General features: G+C 67.1%; 2 protein-coding genes across 2 annotated transcripts in view; both read right to left on the bottom strand.

Annotated features, from left to right (window-relative positions):
- Positions 1–3557, bottom strand: part of ZFPM1 (zinc finger protein, FOG family member 1) — a 68947-nt gene extending 65390 nt beyond the window's left edge. The window contains 3 exon segments of the mRNA XM_049622395.1: positions 1391–1462; positions 2106–2224; positions 3539–3557. Coding sequence (XP_049478352.1) covers positions 1391–1462; positions 2106–2224; positions 3539–3557 — 210 coding nt within the window.
- Positions 3558–9069: 5512 nt separating this feature from the next.
- On the bottom strand, positions 9070–20580 carry ZNF469 (zinc finger protein 469). The gene has a single exon (XM_049622394.1). The coding sequence runs from the start codon at positions 20498–20500 to the stop codon at positions 9155–9157; it is 11346 nt and encodes a 3781-aa protein (XP_049478351.1). The 5' UTR covers positions 20501–20580; the 3' UTR covers positions 9070–9154.
- Between the last annotated feature and the right edge of the window lie 792 nt (positions 20581–21372).

The following is a 21372-nucleotide window of genomic DNA, read 5'->3' as shown; positions in this document are numbered from 1 at the left end:
AGCCCGGCCCCGCCCCCGCCGCCACGGCCCCGCCTCCGCCGCCACGGCCCCGCCGCCGCCACGGCCCCGCCTCCGCCCCGCCGCGCCGGCCCCTCCCCCGGGCGGATCCTGGTTCCCTGCGGTCCAGCCGGCCCCGCCCCCGCCGCGCCGGCCCCGCCCCACCTGGCCCCGCCCCCGGGTGGACCTCTGGCTTCCTTAGCTCCTCCTTCAGTCCCGCAGCTTTGTCCCCAGGCCTGGCTCTGATTCAGCGACCTTTCGGTCCCGCCGCCCCGCGGCTCCGCGTCAGGCCGAGCTTCGGGCCTCTCTGGACACGCCCCTAGGGCCTAGCTCCTCCCCCCAAGCCCGGCCCGACCCGGCTCTGCTCGCCCCCTCGCTCCGCCCCAGGTTTCCCGTGGCTCCGCCCCCAGCCCCCCGGCCCCGCCCAGGACCCCTGGGCTCGACGACTCGCCCCGCCCCCCGCCTGAGGGGTGCGGGCAGCAAGGGCCCGGTCAGGAAGCCCTAGGCCTCGACGCCCCACTGTGTCTTGAGCCAGATTTGGGGTGTGGAGTCCGCTGTGGCCGGGTGGGGGCTTCCGTTTGAGCCTGCGGTGGAAGAAGCATCCCTGGGGTCCGCCGTCCAGATGAAGTGTGGGGACCTCCGGGCCCTCCTCCCCTGGGCTCCGGTCTGATTGTAAATCCGGGAGGGTGTGGAAGCCGGCCGTCTGTCCCTGCTCCCCCTGCAGCAGCCCGCTCCTCCCCAGGGCGCCCCTGCTGAGGGGCCGGGGAGGAGGCCCCTCCGTGGGCTGAGCCGGCACCTGCGTCCCCTCCCGGCCTGGGACAGAGTCAGTACTGTGTGTTCTAGCCCTGGAAATGGAGACCGACTCTCATGTCTTTGGGGATATGTTCATGGGATCCCAGAGGCCCCCACCCCCCACCCCCTTTTCCGGTGCAGCTCAAGTCCCAGAGCATTAAGAGCTGTGTCCCCAAGCTGAATTGTGTTCTTTTAATATTCTCGGCCTGCATTTGGTACCTGCTCCCTGGGCCCTTCATTCAGAAGAAATAGGGGGGAGAGCAGGGCCCAGGAGCTGACCAGAAGACCTTTGCAAAGAAGACACCTGGGTGCCTGTCCAGATGATTATCACAACGGTCACCTGCAGAGGCTGGCCTTGTGCCGTGTGCTCTGCCTGTGAGACACTCCTGTTATCTATGCCCCTGGCCCATGGAAGAGAAGGGCTGCCCCTGGGGCCTGGGCACTCTCTCTGGCACCACCACTGCTCTCCAGGGGCCTCTGGGCAGGAGAGTGGCTGCTGGGCAGCCTCGCAGTCAGGAGGCTGAGGTCCCCCCCGGGACCACATGTCCACCACTGGACAGATGGGCACACTGAGGCCAGAAGGCCAAGAGACACGGCTCACCAGCTCTTCCCGCTCCCCGCCCTGGGCCAGTGGGTGCAGCCTTCCTGCAGCGGCCTGGTGCTTGGACCCTCTCTGTGGGGGGGGGGGGGCCACGGTTGGCTCGTTCGCTCAGGGCTCCCACCGGTGCGAGCTTTCCGTGGGCCTTGCCATCATCCCCAAAGGAGGGCCTCTTTACAGGGTGGGGACCTGGGGGTGGGGCGGGAGGGGGCTTCCTAGAAGCGGGGCTGTGGGCTGGCACCAGGGCTGGCCTTGAGGCCCCAAGCCCCGGGCTGGCGCTGCTGCGATGGCTGGAGGTGTGTGTGGTGGAAGACTGCGAAGGTCAGTGGAAGAAAGAGGGCGGGACCGGTCAGTGGGATTTGGGGTGCAGGGAAGACAGGCAGTGCTTCGCTACTTGTTCCTCATATACAGTTTAAAAACCCGAGGCCCCCGAGAGGAAGGACACGTCCGAATTTCCCAGTGACTTAGAGGCAGAGGTGGGTCAGAAACAGAGCCCGCTGACTAGGACCGACTACCATTTTGGGGTATGCGTGAACACGTAGAGCTTCTTGTTTAAAAGTTAGGAATCTCAGGGCAGCCAAATTAGAGCATTAAACCAAGCGCACACGCCCATGAGGCCATGACAGTCCTGCCCCAGGCCAGAGCTGTTTCCCCAGCATCTTCCTTCTATACCTTGCTCCTTCCTGCTGTCCTGTGGGGGGGAGGGGGAGGTCATTACCCCACCGTACGGAGACGGGGAGACAGTCTGCAGCCTGCGGGGACCAGTGGCGATGCCATAGGACCTCGCCTGCGCAGGTCCCACACCCTCAGGGGAAGTCTGTCGATAATGGCCACATGCTGAGGAAAGAGGAACCAGAAATGCTGTCAGAGGAAGGCCTGTGTGAGTTCACAGTAGGAGCCTGGGGAATCCAGGGTGGCTGTCTGGAGAAGGTGACATCGACGCGCGTGGCTTTGCAGGGGTCCCTGATCAGGTGAGAGAGGAGGAGCAGTGCGGGGTTGCTGAGGGTGTCCAGGCTAAGCCCACCCGGCCGCCTCCATTCCCCACGGACTGCCCCTTGTGCACCTGTCTCCACCTGCCCCTGCAAGTCCGCACGGATGGCCAGGGCTCACGTCGCCATTGGTGGAGAAGACAGGGCTGTGTTCAGCCGGAGTGCAGGGCTGTCGATGCCCGATGTGGAGCTGGGCTGCCTGGCTGTCCCGGCTCACTGGATCTGAGCTTTCTGGCAGCTGCCTGCTGGGGTCCCAAGACTCCCTGGAGGCCTCCTGGGCATGGCTTTGACCTGGGTGCCTGCTCTAAGGGCGATGTCATCACCACCGTCTGCCCCACCTTTGTGAGCCCTACTCTTGGCTGGTTTGTATTCTCTCACGACACACTGGCGCTGTGCTCTGGAGGTTAGGACGTCAGAGTCGCCCTGGCAGAAACTGGCAGGGCTGGGCCTGGAATACATAAGACCTGCTTTCAAGCACCCGGTGGGCTGTCGTGGGGGTGAGGAAGACACTGAGGCTCCGAGCAGTCCTGCGGCTCAGATGATGTAACCCCAGGCAGCCGTACTCCAGAGCCCAAGTTCTTAACCCTGGCCTGGGAGCAGGGAGAACTGGGTCCAAGTCCCACCTCTGCCATTTTGGAGGGTGTGACCCTGACCCCGTCCTTAATCAGTCGGGTCCTTGGTTTCCTCCTACGTAGGTGGGGGTGGGGGTGTGACCCCTCGGGGCTCCTCTGGCCTTGATCGCACTGTGGGCTGGCTGTCTGTGGCCATGTTCCGTGCCGCCTCCCCACGAGGAGGGCTGCCCCAGGCTGGGCAGCTGCTGGGGGTGGGGAAGGAGCTTCCACGTACCAGGCCCTGCACTGGTTTTCAGGCTATGACCAAGGGAGCCACAGAATGTTCTAGAAACTTAAGGTGGCCCTTGAAGGAGGAAGAGGATGCTCAGGAAAGAGTGATGGGAAAAGGGCTTCCTCAGCTAAGGAAAGAACAGGTGTAGAGGTTGCGGCAAGCTTGGGGCTGGAGCAGACTGGGGGTGCGTCAGGAGGCCAGGCCAGAGGGGGCCCCCTTTCTGTGTTACTGCCTCCCAGTGTCTGCGATTTCACCTCCTTACAGCTCTGAGATGCACCCCGATACAGTGCCATCACTCCACCCTGCTTCGGGCCCCTACCACCCGTCACCACTGCCATTGCTACCCCGCTGGTCCCCACGGCCACCGCTGCACCCCCTGCAGACTGAAGCCAGCGGGACCTTCCCAGAAGCCATCTGTGATAATCTCAGGTTCTGCCCTTTCCCCGTTCTACCTTCTTTTCTGAACCTCCTTGGTAGGGGTCCAGGTGTCCTGTGGCCCCGGGGCCCTCGCACAAGCTGTTCCTGCTGCCGGGGGCACCCTCCCTCAGGGAAGCCCCTAACCTCTCCCCGACAAGGTGACGCCCTCCTCTCTGTTCCAGCTGGCAGGGCCCGGCCTCTCTTCTGTGGCACCTGGAGCCCCATCGTCTGACACCAGCAGGGACAGGAGTGACACACGGGTCAGCGCACAGCCTGCTCGTGACAGCTTTCTGAAGGAGGGACCGTTAGAATTCCTATTTGCCAGAAGAGTAAACTGAGGCTCAGAGAAGTGAAGCCACTTGCCCGAGGCCGTGCAACAGGTAAGCGGCTGAGCCAGCTTCCTCCCTAGGGAACCCACACACGCTGTTCCAGAGTGGCCGCTGGTGGCTGCGTTGGAGGAAGGGGGACCCAGGCTCCATTTGTGGCCCCTGCCTGGGCCGGGCCTCGCTCCCCCCCCCCCCGCGTGTCCGCCAGAGGTCCTGGAGCTGCCGGCAGCCAGCGGGGCCCACGTTGACATTCATCAACACCAGCTCTGTGAAGGGTTTAATTAACTTCCTGTTGCAATGGGGGGATAATGAGTTTTAAGCACCACGTGACTCTGTAAGGAGGTCAAACGGCTTCGAGGATGTCAAAATAAATTAAGTTAGGAATCGGGAGGCCGCCCGGGGGAGGGGCGGGGGAGGGCCGGACGGCGCTGCCTGGGCCACCCTGGGGCAGGCCGCTGCCTCTGTTGCCCGCATCGTGGCAGTGTGGGGGGTGGCTCTGGCCTTGGAAACGGGACCCCATCTGATCTGCACTGCTCACCCCCTGGGATGTCTCGGGGAGAGAGAGCTGGCCGGGGTCCACGCCAGACGAGGTTCTCCTCCCGGCCTTGGTGGTCGTCTGTGAAACCAGCATCTCCGATGTCCCGGGACACGAAGGCTCTGGTCCGCGGAGGGTCCTCGAGTGCTACTGAGGGCCCCCCTTTCACGCGGCTGCCCAAGTGTGGCCCCCTGACCCGGCCAGGCAGTGCTGGGCGCCGACAGGAGACATTATCTGGATATTTCCCAATCTCCGAGAGTTGGGGTCACGTGGTCATATCATCAGCTAGGAAATGCTCATGTTCTCATCTGCCTCCTTCCTTCCTTTCTCCTTCTCCACTTCTTCCTCCCCTCCCTTCTGCCCTGCACCCTTCCTCCCCCCTTTCCCACCCCAAACACGTAGGGAGCCCCTACTTGAGGCACTGCAGGTCTAAGTGTGAACAACACATGCGTGGTTGGAGTCTGGCAGGAGGGCGACCGTGGCCACGCAGGGTCGGCTACCACGGTCCACGGATGGTGGACAAAGAGGAAGTGCTATGAGGGTAAAGGGCTGAGGGAGGGGAGGGGGCAGCCGGAGGATGGCTGTGGGGAGAGGGTCCAGGCAGACCCCGGGAGCCCCGACTGCGTCCAGCAGGCCACAGTCCTGAGCCCTCGGAGGGAGCCTCCGAATGTTGGGGTCGGAGAAGCTTTTGGTGATTATTGTGCCCATTTGGTGGCCGGGAGAGCCGAGGTCTGGAGGGGATGGCGGCAAACCTGAGGTTTCCTGCTCCAGCCAGAGCCCTGCTGCCCCCTGGTGCTCACCCCACGTGGCAGAGCTCACTGCCCTCTTCCCCGGGGCCCCGAAACGGGGTGCAGCTTGTTCAAGCCTGGCCAAACCCTGGGCCTCGGGAAGTCCCGTCCTGCCCCCCTTCCCGCCTGGGGGCTCCAGGGAGGAGGCCAGTGGCCTTGAGCTGCTGCCCACAGGCCATACTGTGTGGTCAGTGAGGGAGGCACTGCCCTGTGGGAAAGGGGTCGTGGCCTTGGGTGCCCAGGCTCAGAGTGGCCAGGAAGGAGAGAGAGCCCAGAGGGATTACCATCCCACAGCAGCAGGCCCTGGGGCCTACTGCCTACACACTGCACTGGGTGGGGAGATGGGGGCCGGAGGGATGTGGCCTCGGGGCTGGACCTCCACAGCCCACACGAGCACAATCGCAGGTGACAAGGCAGGGCCCAGGGGCCCCCAAGTCCCATCCTGTATGGGGGTGCCTCAGGAGCCCCAGCGCTGGTGAGCACCCCAGGGTATGAGGACTCAACTCTTCCCTGGTGGCTGTTTGCTCTTCTGAGACTGTCTCCGTGGGTCCCTCTTAACCCGGGGTCTTTCCACTGTGTGCGCGTGGCCATCTATACTTTCCCGGGGGATGGGACTCTCTCAAGCATCTGCGGCCCCGGGAGCTTAGGAAAGCCCACGTTAAATAATATTGTCTGGGGGTTCCCCTGAGCGGATGTGCCGTGGGAAGCCTGGCCCTTTACGGGGGTCGGGGCCGGCATGCCTGCTCCTACCTCCTGCTTCCCTCCCTCCGGCCGTCCACGTGTTTGCCTGCCCCGTCCCACACCTGCACCCCTTACCCGGCCCCAGGAACCAGCAGTCCTGCCCTGTCCCTGGGCTGGTGGGGCTGAGGGGTCGGTGGGGTCAGGCTTTGGGCCCAGGGCAGAATGCAACTGAACAATGCAGCCACTTATGTGATCTTGCTGCTGACACGGGCTCTCCCAGCCGCCCACCCTGCCTGCCTTGGGGTGGCTCCCGGAGGGACCCTGAGGTCACGGGGTGAGCAGGCACGCTGGTTTCCCAGAAGGGACGAGCCAGGCCCTCGGGGCCCAGGGCCGAAGTGGCCACTTCCCCGGGGCCTCAGGGAGCTGTGGCCCCTGAGCGGGGCCTGTGCAGGGGCTGCTCCCGCCCCAACCCTCTCCTGTGTTTGTGCGGCCCACTCCCAGGGCTCCCACAGCGCTTCGGGGAGCCTGCCCAGAGGCGTCTTGAAGGGCAGGCCCCCCACACTGGACGCAGCTGGTCGGGGTGAGGTGGGAGGAGCTGTGCAGTAAATGTGTGTCTCTGAGCCCCTCAGCGACTGCAGGGCGCTTTTTTTTGTGGGAGGAGGGCTGGCGGCTCATCCCCCCGCCAGCGGCCCAGCTGGGCCGATGCTGCCACCTGCTGGCCAGCCGGCAGCGTGCGCATCTGACTTGGAATCGGGGTTGGGGCCTGTGCTGGGGCCTACGATTTCCCTCCGGGTTCCCAACGAGCCGGCCGCTCCTGGTCCCCGGCTGTCCCAGGTGTGAGGAGTTGAACAGGGGCCCCAGGGGTCTGGATCCCCCAATCACCAGATGGCCGTTCTCAAACATAACTCAGACTCACTCCACCCCAACCCCGTGCCCCCTTGTGTCCCCCACCTGAGGCCCTGCTACAGAGATCCCCAAGGAGACCAAAGCCCCCGACTCATGACAGAATCTGTCTAGAGGCCCCCAAAGCAGGGGCTGCATGTGGCTCATTTCCCAGCACACAGTAGGCATGTAAATGTGAGGGGCCCCTTCCCTGAGACCCTAGAGACAGCCTGCCCAGGGCTGGGGGTTCACGGACGGGAGGGGCTTGTCCTGAGGGGGAGCCCCTGGGAAGAGTGCTCCTGGCCGAGGAAGGTGAACGTGGGTGGGTGGGGGCCCCCGGGGGCTTGGGCAGAAGCGCGGAGACCCCACTTACGGCCTCATGTGTGGGCCTCCCTCCCTGAGGCTCCCCCTCCTCTCCCTGCACACACTGTTGGGTGCTGCTCTGAGTGCCTCCTCGCGCCCCAGCCCAGACGGCCATCGGGGGCAGGACGAGGACGGGTGCTTGACTCTGGACGGCCCGGCCTGCTCTCCGGGCACTTGTCCTGGACACTGGGGTCTTTGACGGTTGTCCTCGGGACATGGTGGGCCCCGGGGTCTGAGTCTGCGGTGGGCTGGTGTCTCCGGCTTTGACCCTTTGTACTACCTTTGCTACCTTCCTGGGTCCCCTAAACTGAGCTGTGCTAATTACTTCCCGACACTTTATCTCTCCTGCTCTGATCCCCGAGGCCCCCAGCAGTGAAGCTTCGGAAACGCTGCTAAATGCCATGTTAACAAGCCGGAGAAGCTGGTGGGATCGCTGAGCTGTGTGTGTGTGTGTGTGTGTGGGGCTCTGCAGGGCCACACAATCCTGGTGACAGGACAGAAGTGGCAGCTAAAGCCACCGAGGCAGGGGCTGGCGGGAGGACAGACAGCACAGCCAGAGGCTTTCCGTGAAAACAGTGAGGATATATTTAACAGCATGAGTGCAGAGGTCTGCACAGTACAACCTCAGAGTTGCCGTGTTATTCGTCAGCACTAAAGGCATTCTGAGTGGCACACAGCACCTTCTAGAAAGGCAATGTGGGCCCAATTTGGTCTCTTTCAAAATATCAAAATAAAAACTTTGACACACATTGCACCCCAGGTAAAAAAGGAAAAACAGAACACAAACCACGAACCTCAGAGATGCCCAAGAACAGAAGGAGGCCTCTCCTGCCCTCCTGCCCCCTTTGAAGACACGATTCCATAAACATGACATGCTCGCCGACCCCTGGGTCCTGTCAGTGCATGAGACGCCTCCCTGACCGGGCAGCGACACCACACCCCGGCCCTGAGCGTCCCACCCGGCTGCTCTCCGACCGTGACCGTGGGGCTGGAGCCTGCCGGCAGCCTGGGGAGCCAGTGAAATACTTGTTGGGGCCGCTGGTGCTGGTGGGCCTTGGTGCAGTGCCCCCTGCCCCCCCCCCCCCCCGCCAGCCGGTGTCCCCGCCCATTCCCCCAGGTGAAACACACCAAGGAAGCCTGAATTCACATTACGACATGAAATAGCACCAGAAATTCAGAGTAACATTGCTGATACTTGCAGCGGAGAGCTCCTTGTGGGAGGAAGGCTCTAGAAAGGGCAGGCGCAGAGGCAGGGCGTTTGGGGAAGGAGAGCCGGCAGGAACTGGCTGGTGAGCAGCTTTCTCCACCTTCCAGATGGGAACCCAGTCCCCAGGGGTCAAGGCGCAGTGGAGACAGTGGCCAGCACCACTCTGTGGTCAGAGAAACCTGGCGTGCTCCGGCAGCCTGCTGGCTCACGAACAGCTCTCCCAGGGGGGAGAGCCCTGCCCTGGAATGTGGCTTCTAAGCATTTCCAGCAACAGCAGCAACGAGACTGAGGGGAGCCACCTGACCGAGGCTGCCTCAGCTCACTTCCCTGCTGGATGGCATGCGGGAGGACCCCGTGAACACCTTCCGACAAAGCGTCTGTGGCGTGCTGTGCCTTGACAGTGGGACACACAGGACAGGGCACTGCTTTCTCTTCAAGTTCCTGGTGCCGAGAAAAGAGCGGTGTGGTCTCAAAGGGGCTGCAGCTGGCCCGGCCCTCACGCTCACCTTCTACCTAGAAAGGGACTGCTGTCCCCCCCCCCACCCCCCCACCCCCCCAGGCCCTGCTCAGAGCATCACATTCTCAGCCCTCTGAGCATCTGCATAAGTCAGGTGGATTAACACGTGGCCACCCACCCAACACCCTTCGGGCACTGAGGCTTGTCAGCATACACGGGAGCCCCCACTTGCTGGGTTGTTCCAAGCCCTGCTGCCAGGTACTCACTCGTGTCTATAAATTACTCTGGAGGGTCTTTCTTTAGAGGGATCTTGAAGCTGGTTAGTCTCTGCCCAAAGAGCTGGCTGAGGAGGTCATTCTGGGACTCAGCGGTCCGGCAGGCACGGGGGTTGGCAGGCTCAGCACCGTGGACAGCTCTGTCCCTCTTGGGGGGCCTGTGCAGGGGTCTCCCCTGGGCACAGGCCTTGCCCTGCCCCTCCTTGGGGCGCCTGCAGTCCCCGTGGGTGTGGCCGGGCCCCGCCTGCCGCTGTTGCTCTGAGGGCTGGGGTGGCATCGTGCCCTTCTGGCTACCGGGCCTGGCCTTGGTGGGGAGCACACGGCTGGGTGTCGCCTGCTTCCGGGGGGCCCGGGGGGGCTTGTCAGGGACCAAGTGGGCTCTCCCCAGGCTCCTCACACTTTCACTCCTGGCTGGCCCTGGGGCCCGGCCCTTCCTCTTCTTCTCACTGACCGTCCCATCCTCCCTGGGGCCCAGGCTCCCCCGGGGCCCCTGGTCACCGGCCTCCTTTGGCCCCTTGGGAGAGCCCTTGGCTGGGGCTCGAGGGGGATGCTTGTCTGGGGCGGGGCCCTGGCCTGGGCAGTTGGGCTTGGCTGGGGTGGTGGCTGTCTCACTCTGGAGCTGCCCGCTGGCCGGCTGGGGCCGGCTGCCCCCTGCCGTCTTGGTGCTGTGCCGTGGGCTCCCCACTCCCTGGGAGCTGGGGCTCGGCTTGGCTTTGGCGGCGGTGGGCTTCGGCCTGTCCTCAGTGCCATAGGCTAGCTCTCGGGCTGTCGGACTGGCCACAGCCTTCTTTGGTTGCCCCGGGAACCTGGGAGCTTTGCTGGGGTTGGGCAAAACCGATCTGTCCTTTGACAAACTCCGGCAGCCCAAAGCCTTGATGGCACTGCCTTTGTGGGAGGGGCTCCCTGGACCTGCCTCAGGCAGCATGGGGCTTGTGGGCACCTGCTTCTCCTTTGGGAGCAGGGAGGGGGCTTCCGGGCAGTCTTCAGGGGCACATTTGCTGGAGGCCCCGGGGGCCCTGCCTCTCCCTGAGAATGGGCCGGCAGCCCTCTTTTCCTCTCCATCTTGGCCTCTGGCCCCTGGCCGGGGCAAAGACCCCCCCAGAGGGAGAGCCTGCTGGAGAAGAGGCCCGGGGCCGCCTGGAGAAGCCTCATCCTCGGAGCTCTCCGCGGCTCCGTCCGGCTTGTGGCCATCTTTGCCCTCTGCGGAGGCGGCCGGGAAAGGGGACAGGGCCGGGGGCAGGAGCTCCCGGAGGTCAGAGGGCAGATCGCCCCCTGTGACCCGGTGGCCCACAGGGTCTACAGGCCTCTCTGGGGTCCTGGGCTGCCCCCTGGTGGTGCCAGGAGCCGCCTCCGGGCAGGGCTGCGGCAGGGCTGGGAGCGACCCCTCGCTCCGGGTGGGGCGGCTGCCCCAGGACAGAGGCCTGTCGGCGCCGCCGGGCCCCGGAGGGCTGCTGGGCGGGGCCACCTTGCGCCGTTTGCTGGGCAGGGCGCCCTCGCGCGCCGGGGCCTTCTGCGTGGGGGCGCCGGGTCTCCGCACGCCGCGGAACGTAAAGGGCTGCTGCCCCTTCCGTAGGTGTTTGTCCATGTGCCGGTCGAACTGCTCCTTCTTGGCGAAGGTGTAGTTGCAGGAGCTGCAGACGAAGGACCGCTTGCTGATGTGCGTGACGTCGGCGCAGAGCTCGCAGGCGTAGAGCGGCGTGTGCTGCAGCTCCGGCTCCTCCCTCGCCCCGTGCGCCCCGGCCAGGTGCGCGCGCAGCTCGCGGGGCTCGGCGTAGACCCGCGGGCACTGGGGGCACAGGTAGACGCGCTGAGGGCTGTGCACCGCCAGGTGGCGCTGCAGCTTGAAGGGCTTGGGGAAGCGCTTCCCGCAGTGGTGGCAGTCTCGGGAGGGGTCTTTGCAGCCCTCGTGCACGTGCACGGACACGGCGCGGAGGAGGGGCTCGCTGTGGGGGCAGGGGGCAGGGGACAGGCTGGGGGACGTCTCGGCGGAGCCGCTCAGAGGGCCGCGGTCCGCCAAAGCCCCGGCTGGGGCCGCGGTGCCATCTTGGTCGGAATGGCTGGCGGGAACCTTGGGTTTCGCCCTCTCCCTCCGGAATTCTTTCCCCGCCCCGGTCGGCTGCCCCGACGCCCCCGCGGGGTCGCCCCGTGCCTTGCCAACGGAGCGCTTGCCCCCGCCGGGCCCGGACGCCTGTCCCATGATGCTGCCCAGGAAGCGGGTGACGGTGCCGTCCCCCTCCCAGTCCCCCAGAGACCTCCGCGCCTGCCCCTTGCGGGCGAACCGCAGGGCGTGCTCCCGCAGGTGCTCGTTGTACATCCAGACGTCGGCGACCTCCCTCAGGCACATGCCGCAGGCCCAGCGCCCCGCCTTGCCCTGCACGTGCTTCTCCTGCAGGTGCTGGCGCAGCAGGTCCCGCGAGCGGAACCTGCGCTCCACGCACATGTAGCAGGTGGGCGGCGGCGAGGGGCTGTGGGCCAGCTTGTGCAGGTCCAGCCCGCCCAGGCCGCGGAAGCGCTGGAAACACACCTTGCACTTGTAGGACGCCCTCCTGGCCTTGGCGTGCCGCTCCCTGCCTGGCGCCCCTCCTGCCGCAGCCGCACCCTCTGCCCTTTTGCTCTGCGGCCCCCGGGAGCCCGAGAAGCTGGTGCCGGGGTCGCCCGCGGGGTCTTCACGGGGCCCCAGGAAGCACAGATCTTGCACCTCCAGTTTGGCGCTGAGCATCTCAAGATCCAGGGCGTTCCCGGGAAGCTCGCCGTCATAGTGTTCTCGCTCCAGGTCCGGGGGCTCCGGGCTCGCGCCGCCTAGAGAAGAGGCCATCTCTTCGGCGGGGCCCCGCAGCTCCAGGTCTCGCCAAGCCGCTGGGACCATGTGCAGCTCGGGAATGTTCTCGGATGGGTGGTCCTCGGCGCGGCCGTGGGGCACGCCCTCCGCCAGGTCCGCCTCGGGGTCAGGCTCCAGGGCCCACAGGCTGGGGCTGGGGGCCCAGGGGTCAATGCCAGGCACCTTGCTGCTCAGGAAGCCCTCCAGGAGGAAGGACTCCGGCAGACCCGTGGCCTCGTCACCCCACGGGTCCTCGTGTGACAGGCAGAGCGAGCCCGAGTCGCTGAGGTCTGTGGGCGGGTGGGAGGAGGCCAGCGGGACGCCACCCCCCGCCTCGCCGCGGGGCTCCAGTGCCGGCGGGGTCTTTGGCTGTCTACAACGCTTCCCGTAGACGTGGGGGTTCTTCTTCCGAGTCAGGCGGCCGCCCAGAGGGAAGAGCCGAGAAAAGGAGGCCTCGTCATCAAACACGCTCAGAGGGTCCCCGAGGCCGGGGCTGGGGGCTGCAGGGGCAGCGCCCTCATGTTCCTGGAGCCTGGCCTGCGCTTTCGGGTTGAGCAAGGGGCCCTGGGGGCAGCTGCTGCTGGTGCCATCGGCAGGGGTACAGGTCTCAGGACGGCCTGGGGGACCCGAGGGGGGCTCACGCCCCTCCCCAACGCCTTGCCTCGCCCCGCCCTCAGCTGCTCTGCTGTCCCCTGTGGGCTCAGACCTGGCTGCCCACGATGACTCTTTGTAGAGATCTGACGTCCTGGTCTCCCTGGGTCCCCAGCACCCCCTTGCCAAGGCCGTCCTCTGTCCCCCCGACCCGTTCCCAGGAGGCCCCCCCTCCATCCCCCCTGGGCGGGCCATGCAATCCTGGGGTGACTTCCGTGCTGGCGTCTCCTCCTCTGTGCCCTCCACGCTCTCCATCACCCGGGGCCAGGGGGCGTCGGTGTCAGGTTCTTGGCTGCCCGGAAGCCCCGGGGAACTGGCAACGGCAGCGGATGGGTCCCAGCAGAATTTGTCTGTAATGACACCAGGAGAGACTGGAGGACCACTCCCCTCCCGGAACCTTCTTGCTCTGGGCTTCCTCGCCTTTTCCTGTGATGTCTTCTCTGGCTTGCTGGGGATGTCCGTGGGCACTCTGCCCCGCCTTTGGCCTCCCCCTTTCTCTGTCTGCTTGGGACAGGGTTCGTCCTTTACCAGCCGGTCCTGTTTCCTGGGCTCTGTAGGCCTCATGTGCACTCCTGGTTCGTCCAGGCCTGGGGGGTGTGGTTCCCGGCTAGGGGTGCAGCCTGGTGCTCCCAGAACGCTGAACCCCTCCCCGCCAGGTCCCTGGGACATCTGGGGACCCGATGCCTCTGCATAAGCCTCGGCACCCTGGTCAGGAGGCGGCCCGAGAACGTGGCTGGGGCCGCTCAGTGCCTGCCTCAGTTTCTCCTTCCCAGGTGCCCTGCGGCTTTTCTTCCCGGGGGGCTGGCATGCCTGGGGCTGGGGAGCAGGTGGGGCCGGGGGGGCCGGCTGGGAGGCAGCAGCCCTGCGCGGCCCGTGCTTCCTGGCTCTGTGGCGGCTCAGGCCTGGCCCGGAGCGGAAGGAGGCTGCACACACTTCACAGGTCACGGGCCGCTTGCCGGGGGCTCGGTCCTTCCAGTGGCCATTTTCTGTGGACACAGGCTTCTTTTTAAAGCCACGAGGCTTCGGTCTGGTGCCCTGGGGGCTGAGGGGGTCCCTCCGGGGTGTACGGTGAACATTTTTGAGGCTCTGGGGGGAGCTGGGTCTGGAGTCACTGGCTGTGCAGCCGGGAGATGGGATTCTGTCCTGGTGGAGCTCTGTGGAGGGGCGGGTCGCTGGGGGCCCCCCACCACCAGCTCCAGATGCCGTCACAGCAGAGCAGCTGGCCCCCGCCTCGCCTTCCTGGCAGGCACAGGAATCTGGCCCAGTGGCCCCCCATGTGGAATGGTCAGCGGGCAGAGAGGTGACACCCTGGCCTTCGCTGTCGCCTGGGGGTTCCAAGGAGGGGGGTCCCGTGGGCATCCCATTGGGGCTGGTGTGGGGTGTGGCCCGCCTGCAGGGGCAGTCTGACCAGTCATCTGGGGCGGGAATGTCGGGAAGGGCAGTGACTTTCATGGTCACTCTCGGGGACATGGCCCTCACTGGGGGAGGAGGGGTGGCCGAGGCAGGAGATCTCCTTGGCTTCTCTTTTCTGGAATCCTCTAGAGGTCCTGATGTGCTGCCTTCAGGGTGGTCCTCCCCCTGGGCGGGAGTGAAGATACCGATGAAGCCAGGCTGGCCCAAGGGAGGGTCTTCTGGGGGGCTCTGGTCCCCCAGGAGGGGCTGGTGAGCCAGGCTTTCCTTGAAGCCACAGGGGCTTGTCCTCAAAGATGGGGGCACTGCTGGTGCTCGCCCGGCCCCAGCATCTGTGGCGGCTGGGGTGCAGGCTGTCCTTCGTGGAGGTGCCCCGGCAGGAGAAGAGGCTGGTGGGGGCCGCAGGCTGGGGGGATCCCTGCGGGATGGACGTGCCAGGAGCAGCCCCCTCTGCTTACCTGAAGGCGGGTCTTTCTGGGGCAGGTGTTCTGGGCCAGAGGGCATGGGGGTGGCTGCGGGAGTGGGCAAGGGCAACTGGTCCCCTACGGGGGGTGCTGGGCTGGCTGCCTCCTCTGAGGTCCTGGCCCCCGGCCCAGTTTGGGCGTGGGCTGCTACCAAAGACTCTGCATCAGAGGGGGCGGGGCTTGGGGTGGCCCATGCCTCTTTTCCAGGGCCCAAGACCCCCCCATTTCCCTGGAGCTGTCCCCCTAGCTGGTCTGCGCCCCTGGCCGGCCTGGCCAGGGCAGCTACAGGATTGGCGTTGACTGTGGAGAGGTTGTCCGGCCCCACCAGGCTCCCCCGGTTATCTGGCTGCAGTCTGCTTGTTCTGCCTTGGCCCTCGGGCTTCTCAGCCTGGCCGAGTGAGTCCGGATGTCCATCAGCCTCGGGCCCCAACTGACATCCGGCCACCGCAGGGATGGCTGCCGTCGGTACCTCCCCTGGGACGTCCTGGGTGGGGCTGCAGGCCATGTTCCCCCCCTGCACGCTGTCCCCTTCCAGATCTGAGGGGTCACTGCACTGAGGGCTCTGGGTGTCAGTGGGTGGGGGCCCCTGTGAGCCCAGGGCATCCTCCTCCTTCCCAGCTGCTCTGGCCACCAGGAGCTGGAGTTGACGCAGGGGGCTTGTGGCCGGGTCCTGGGGCCTCCTGCCAGGGCTGGTGCTGGGCACACGGGCAGGACTTGGGGAGGCCCCCACGGGTACGAACTCCTCGTTAGCCTTAAGGCCTGGGTCCCCCACCCCAGGGAGGGGGAGGCCTGCTCCTTCTGGCCAGCCTGCTCTGCTTCCGGAGTATCCCTTGGGAGCGTCTCTGTGACTGTCACCACAGGATGGGGTGGCGCCCCAAAATGCTTCCAGCTTGGGGGGCTCTAGGCAGGGCCCTCGCACCTGTGTGCAGGGAAGGCACAGCAGGGTTTCGCTCTGGTGCATCCCGGTGGCCCCGTTATTTTTAGGAAGAAAAGGCTCACAGTTCGGGCTGTGCTTTGCTAAGCTCCTCCCGTCCAGTGGAGGTTTGAATGGCCCTCTAGAGCCGGACAGAGAGACTTCCGGGTGGAGCCCACAGTCCCCTTCTGCCGTTGGGGGGCCTGTGTCGGAGACTCTGGCTCTCTGCACTGCTTGGAAGCTGTGGTCGGCCCCACTGAGGCTCACAGGAGCCCCGGATGCCACGTCCGCACGCGCAGCAGGGGAAAGGGCGGCTTCTCCCGTGCGGGATGAGGGCCGCTCCTCACGCTCGATCCTTAGCACCCTTTCCGTGGCGGCCGCTGCTGCTCCTGCCCCTTCTGGGCCTGCACTCGATTCCCCAAGACCGGTGAGCTCGGCCTCGGGCTTGGAGAAGGTGTCCCTGGAGGGCGAGGCGGCCCGGTGGGAGGGCAGAGGGGCCCCGGTGCCCGCGTGCGTCCTGCCCGAGTGCCCAGCCGCACACAGCAGCTCGGGGGTCTCGTGTGCGCCTTTACTCTGTAGCTGACTTTCCAGCTCGGCGACCAGTCTTTTGATTTCAAGTTCGTCTTCAGACAGGTTGCCCATAAAAGTGACGCCACATTCGCTGATCTTGCCGGGCGGAGGCGGGGGGCTGGCAGCCTCTGTCCCTCCACCGGGGCACTTCCTGCTGAATGCCTTCTCCCCCAAGAGGTCAGGAAGGTGACCCATATGGCTGGCCAGCACGGGGGTCTCCTCCAGCAGGGACCAGCCCTTGTCGGGCAGAAACGGGGAGTATGGCGGCTCTAACTGGGGTTTCCTTGGTGGAGGGGTGGCACACACCAGGGAGGGGCGTGTATGTCCGCTTCCGGACAGGCTGCTGTAGATTGGCGGCTCAAATCTGTCCACAGGCAGCCCCGAGAAGAGGGGTGTGGACTCCAAGGTCAACGGCGGCGAATCGGCCCTGCCCGGGCCCACTCGGATCGTGTAGGTCGGATTCCTGGGTGGTTCTGGCTCGAGGGAACCGGTGTCCACAGCCTCCTGAGGAAGGTGCATGTCGCCGGCAGGCAGAGCGCCTGAAGCTAAGGGCTTGGAGTACAGGTCTTCTTGGAAACAGCCAGGCAGGTCTTTGGGTCCAAGGAACAATTTGCCGGGGGGGCTGCCGTAGGGCTGGGGTCTCTTTTTGGCAAATGGAACCCCCACGGAGTCTCCGTTAAAAGGAGCGGAGTCGCAGCCAAGATCGGGGGTCTTCAAAAACAGGACTCCAGGTTCAAGGTAGGCGGGGTCGGTGGTGTTAGCGACAGGCACCAGCAGTGGTCCCGGGGGGTAGGCAGGGGGGTCCTCTCTGTCCCGGGAGACGGGCGGCTCCGTGCACCGGGCAGTGCCCGGCAGACCGCCCGCACCTGCTGCTGGCGAGCTCCCACGGCACGCCCGGGCGTCCTCTCTGCCGGGTTCCGGCCGCTCTGGGGCTGGGGGGCGGGGGCTTCCTCCCGCACAGGGGGCTGGAGACGAGCTTGCAACCTCCCCGGGACCTTTCGTGGCGTCCGGGGGCAGCCTCTCGGCGGTTTCAGGGCTCTTGGCGTCTTGGGGGATGTCCGGCGCTGGACGGGTCTCCTCTGGGGCCTTGGTGCCGGCAGGAGACTGCAGTAGGTGCCCGGGGCCTCCCTGCTCGGGGCCTGGGCTCCGGCAGCCCCTGTCCTTTGCGGCTTCCTGCCTCGCCACCTTCCTGGGTTTCTGCCGCCCTGGATCCTCCTTGGGGCCCGGGGTCCCAGCCACCTCCCTGTGCCTGGCGCCTCGGCGCCACCGCCGACAGCCGTGGCGGGGCCGGCCTCTGAAGCGGGAGCCCGGCGGCCGCGAGCCGTCCTCCTCCTCGGACTCCGAGGCGCACGCGAGCTCTTGGGGCCCGACGTGGGCGCTGCTGGGTGCCGGCCCCGAGGACGCCGGGGGGCAGTGCCCGCCCTGCCCCTGCCCCCTGGGGTGCTTGTTCTTCTGCAGGACGATCTTGTGGATGAGCTCCTTGCTCCAGGTACCGCCCCGCAGCCGCCTCCTCCTGCAGTCCTTCCCCGGGGAGCGCCGGAGGCGCTGGGAGCTCCTGGTCTCCACGGGCAGGGCCTGTCTGGCAGGATGGCCCTGGCTCTCCGCGGCCTGGCTTCTGAGGTCCCGGAGGCGGGGCAGGGACGGTTCGGCCCCGTGGCCTCTCCTCCTCGGCCTCGGGCGGGTGGCTCTGGGGCCCTTGCGGCTCTGGGTGGTGCCTGATGTGTCCAGCTCTTTCTGGAACAACTTAAACCGCTTCCCTCTCCGGTGCCGGCCGGCCGGGCCAGCTCCATCTGTGTCCGCAGGCGCTGGGCCCAGGGAGCGGGTTTGGGGCCTGCTGCGGGCCGGGTGGCTCCCGTTGCCTGGCCGGGGGCCCGGGGGCTCCGGTGGGGTGGCCCCGGCTGGGAGCGGGGTCTGGGCTTTACTCTCTGGCGTCGTCCCCACCCTGGTCCTGGGGGGGTGCCCAGCCCCGGGACCTCTGGGGCCAGAAGGCTCCTCGTCAGCAAAGACGTCGATGAAGCTGCTGTCGATCTCGGGGTTGTCCGACTGGTATCCCAGGCCGTTGAGTGCCTCGGTGATGAGGCTGTCCAGCTTGGCATCGTCCTCCGGGTCCAGGCCCACCGCAGGGAGCGGGAAGGGGGCGGCGGCCAGGCCGGGCAGGAAACTGGTCCTCAGGGGGTCATCTTTGCTGTCGGCCCGGACGTCCCCGCTGGCTAGGAAGGGGGCCGTCTTGGTGTGGCCGAGCAGGCCGGGGCTCCCGCTGGCTGGGGCTCTGGGGGTGGCGGGGGGCCCTGGGGGCTGCTGGTGGCCGTCCTTGGCCCTGGCCAGCAGCACGCTGCAGAACTGCCGGTGCCCCAGGAAGGCGGCCAGGCTGCCGTAGTTCTGGTCACACTGCCTGCAGGTGAGCAGGACGTCCAGCTGGTCCAGGCTGGCGCTGCTGAGGGGGAAGTGGTGGGCGGGGTAGGGGGGTGGCTCCCGGGGGAAGCCCTCCAGCCCCCCGCCGCCCCCCTCGGGGCCTGCGCCAGGGAACGGAGCCTCCTCCAGGCATTTGAAGGAGCCCTCGGCCCCCAGCCCCTCTGTGGGGAAGGGGAAGGCTCGGAGGGGCTCCGGCTGGTAGTGAATGGGGACGGTGTGGGGGCTGCTGGTCTCCTGGGCACGAGGGGGCGGGTGGAAGAAGGTGGGGGGCCCGAGCGGGCCCGGGAGCTGGCTCTCCTCCGGGCTGGGGTTGGCCGGGCTGCTGGGCAGCGGGGACAGCGACGAACAGGAACTGCTGCTGGCCGTGTTGGTGGCAGGCGAGGGCAGCGGGGACTGGCAGGGAGAGGCGCCCACCGCCCTGGGAGGGGGCAGGCCGGGCGTCGTGCGGGCTGAGGCCTGGGCCTGGGCCACCCCGAAGAACAGGGGCTGGGCTCCGGGCTCCTTCAGCCCATTGTAGGCGAACAGTCCGGGGGAGCCGCCACCGTGCCGGCTCGGGCTGTTTCTCAGGACTGCCAAGTTCTCCCCCGGCCCGGGCGTCTTGCCCGCAGCGGCGCCCAGGGCTCCCTGGCCGCCCCCCTGCCACTCCGGGGCCCCTGGGGGGAAAGGCAGCCGGCTCAGCACCTCCACTCGGTGGGGGCTGGGCCCGGCGGTTGGGAGCACCTGGGGCCAGGGCAGAGGGGGACTCTGGGGGAGGCCGAGGCGCTGGCCTAGGCTGGGCTGGCCTTCAAAGAATGCATTCCTGGCCGAGGCCGGGGGACCCAGGGGAGGTGCGGGGTAAGGGGCTGCAGCAGGGTCCCACAGCTGGGGCAGTCTGGTGGGCAGTGGCCCCGGGGCGGCCAGCTCCGCGTCCAGAGACCCTGGGCTGGAGCTCACTCCGCCGGCTCCGGGGCTCCCGTAGGCCTGCCCGGGAAAGTGCCTCTGTGGCAAAGAGTTTGGTGGCCCCCTGGGGCTCCCCAGCCCCTCGTGGGCCGAAGGCGGTCTCTCAGGGAGCGCTTTGGTCAGGCTCTTGTGCAAACTGTCCGGAAAGGTGGCTGTGCTCTCCGAGAAGGGGCCGGGGGCCGGGTGAGCAGCACCAGGTTGTGAGGGAGCACAGCCGAGGTCACCGGGGGCGTCGAGGCCGGGCTGGCCCGGGTAGCAGGGAGGGGGTTGGGGAGCGGGCTGGGTGGGCAGGGGGTAGGCCTTGCCCGTGCCCACTGCCTCCTCCGGCCACGCCCCCCGGGGCTGACGGAAGACGAACGCTAGAGCGCTCTCCGCGAACTCGGGCCGGGACGTGCCCTCGGGGAAGGGTTTTGGGCCGGCCCCACGCAGAGCCGGGAAGGGGTACTGGAAGGAGGCCACCCTGGGGCCGTCCCCTTCAGGAAAAGGCTCTGGCTTGGCAGAAGGGACCCCGAATCTAGCACCTGGGAAGCTGTTGTCGACAGTGGGAGGCCAGGCGTCTGCCCCGCCGGCCGGGAGCTCCGAGTAGGAGGCTGGCCTGTGGGGGCTGGTGCCGCTGCCCGGGGGGGCCCTGAGGGGCGGGGGCCCGGAGGTGGCGTTCGGTGAGGTATAGTTGGTGGAGGTAAAGCTGGAGGGGGTCTCCTGGAAGCACCTTTGGGAACTCAGCTCTTTTGTAGCAGCTGGGGCCTCCGCCTCTGGGGCCCCGGGGTCCTTGCCCAGCGGGCCCTCGGGAGTCTGGTCCGGGGTGGGTCTGGCCCGTGAGCCGGAGATGGTCCCCGTGTAGAGCTGCTGGGGGCTGCCGTCCGCCCTGCTGGCGTGTGCGCGGCTCCTCCCTGGAGGGGCCCGGGGGCCGCCGCCCTCCCCCGGGAGGCTGCCCAGGGACGGGGCTCTCGGGAGTGGGGCCTTGGGCTCCACCTCCCTGGCCTGCCACTTCTGGGTCTCTGGAGGCTCCCCAGCCTGGGCCCCGCAGCCTGTGGCCTTGGCGGTCCTGCTGGCTGGGACACCGTCCTCACCGGGGGGCCGGGAGGGGCCCTCCGTGCCACCGGCCACCGGGCAGGGCTGCAGGTCTCGGGTCATGGCTGCGGGCGGTGCTCTGCGGGGCTGCTCCCCCGGCATGGCCCCTCCGTCTGGGCACTGGGAGGACGTGGCGGTCCGAGGGGGGCCCTGGAGAAGACTGCTCTCATGGTCCTGAACGGGCCCTGCAAAGACAGCGCAGGGTGAGGGGGGGGGGCTTGGGAGCTCCGTGGAGGCTGTGGCAGCTGGGTGGGGGGACCCCGGCAGCTGCACAGAAACCCTTGCCCTCGGTGGGGGGGGCTCCACTCCAACGGCCCCTTCACAGGTGAGGGAACGGGTCCCCGCCAGACTGAGAGAGGGTCCCCTTTGTGGGGGAGAGGGTCTGAGAAGACCCTGGCAGCAGCGGGGGTGATGAGCACCCAGAGGCCTGAGATGAACCCAGCTGGGGCCAGGGGAGAGCCCAGGGAGGAGCGGGGGGGTCACCCTCGCCTGCCTGGGGAGGGGCCTCGCAGCAGGAGCAGAGCGGCAGGAGACAGGAGGTGAGGCCCTGCTGGCCCAGGACAGCCTCAAGCCTCGTGCTCTGGGGACTCGCTGGTCTGCGTCCCGAGGGAGGGGCCTGCGTCCAGGCTCCTCCCCGGGACTACCCCACCAAGGAGGGGGTGTTGTGCCTGCCTGGTCTCCCGGGTGGGCGTGGCTCCCGCGCGACACGTAGAGGATCGTGCCCACACCCCATCCCCGGCTGGGCAAGCCCCTCGGCCTCCCTGCACCGGCCGGCTGGTGCTGCTGCAGAGACGACATGGGTCGCTGCCCCCATGCTGAACAGGCCCCTGGAGGAATGTGTGCTGTTGGTGTGGCCTGCCTGTCTGATTCTGCGGATCCTGGGCCCCGGGGGCAGGGAGCTGGACACTCAGCCTGGCCCAGGCCTCGCACACAGAGGCACTCCTGGCTGGGGAAGGTCGGCCTCCACACCCTCG

The sequence above is a fragment of the Panthera uncia genome (assembly GCF_023721935.1).
Source record: "Panthera uncia isolate 11264 chromosome E2 unlocalized genomic scaffold, Puncia_PCG_1.0 HiC_scaffold_20, whole genome shotgun sequence".
NCBI classification, from domain to species: domain Eukaryota; kingdom Metazoa; phylum Chordata; class Mammalia; order Carnivora; family Felidae; genus Panthera; species Panthera uncia.
Note: the sequence above shows the minus strand (reverse complement) of the source record. Positions and strands in the feature narration are given on the sequence as shown.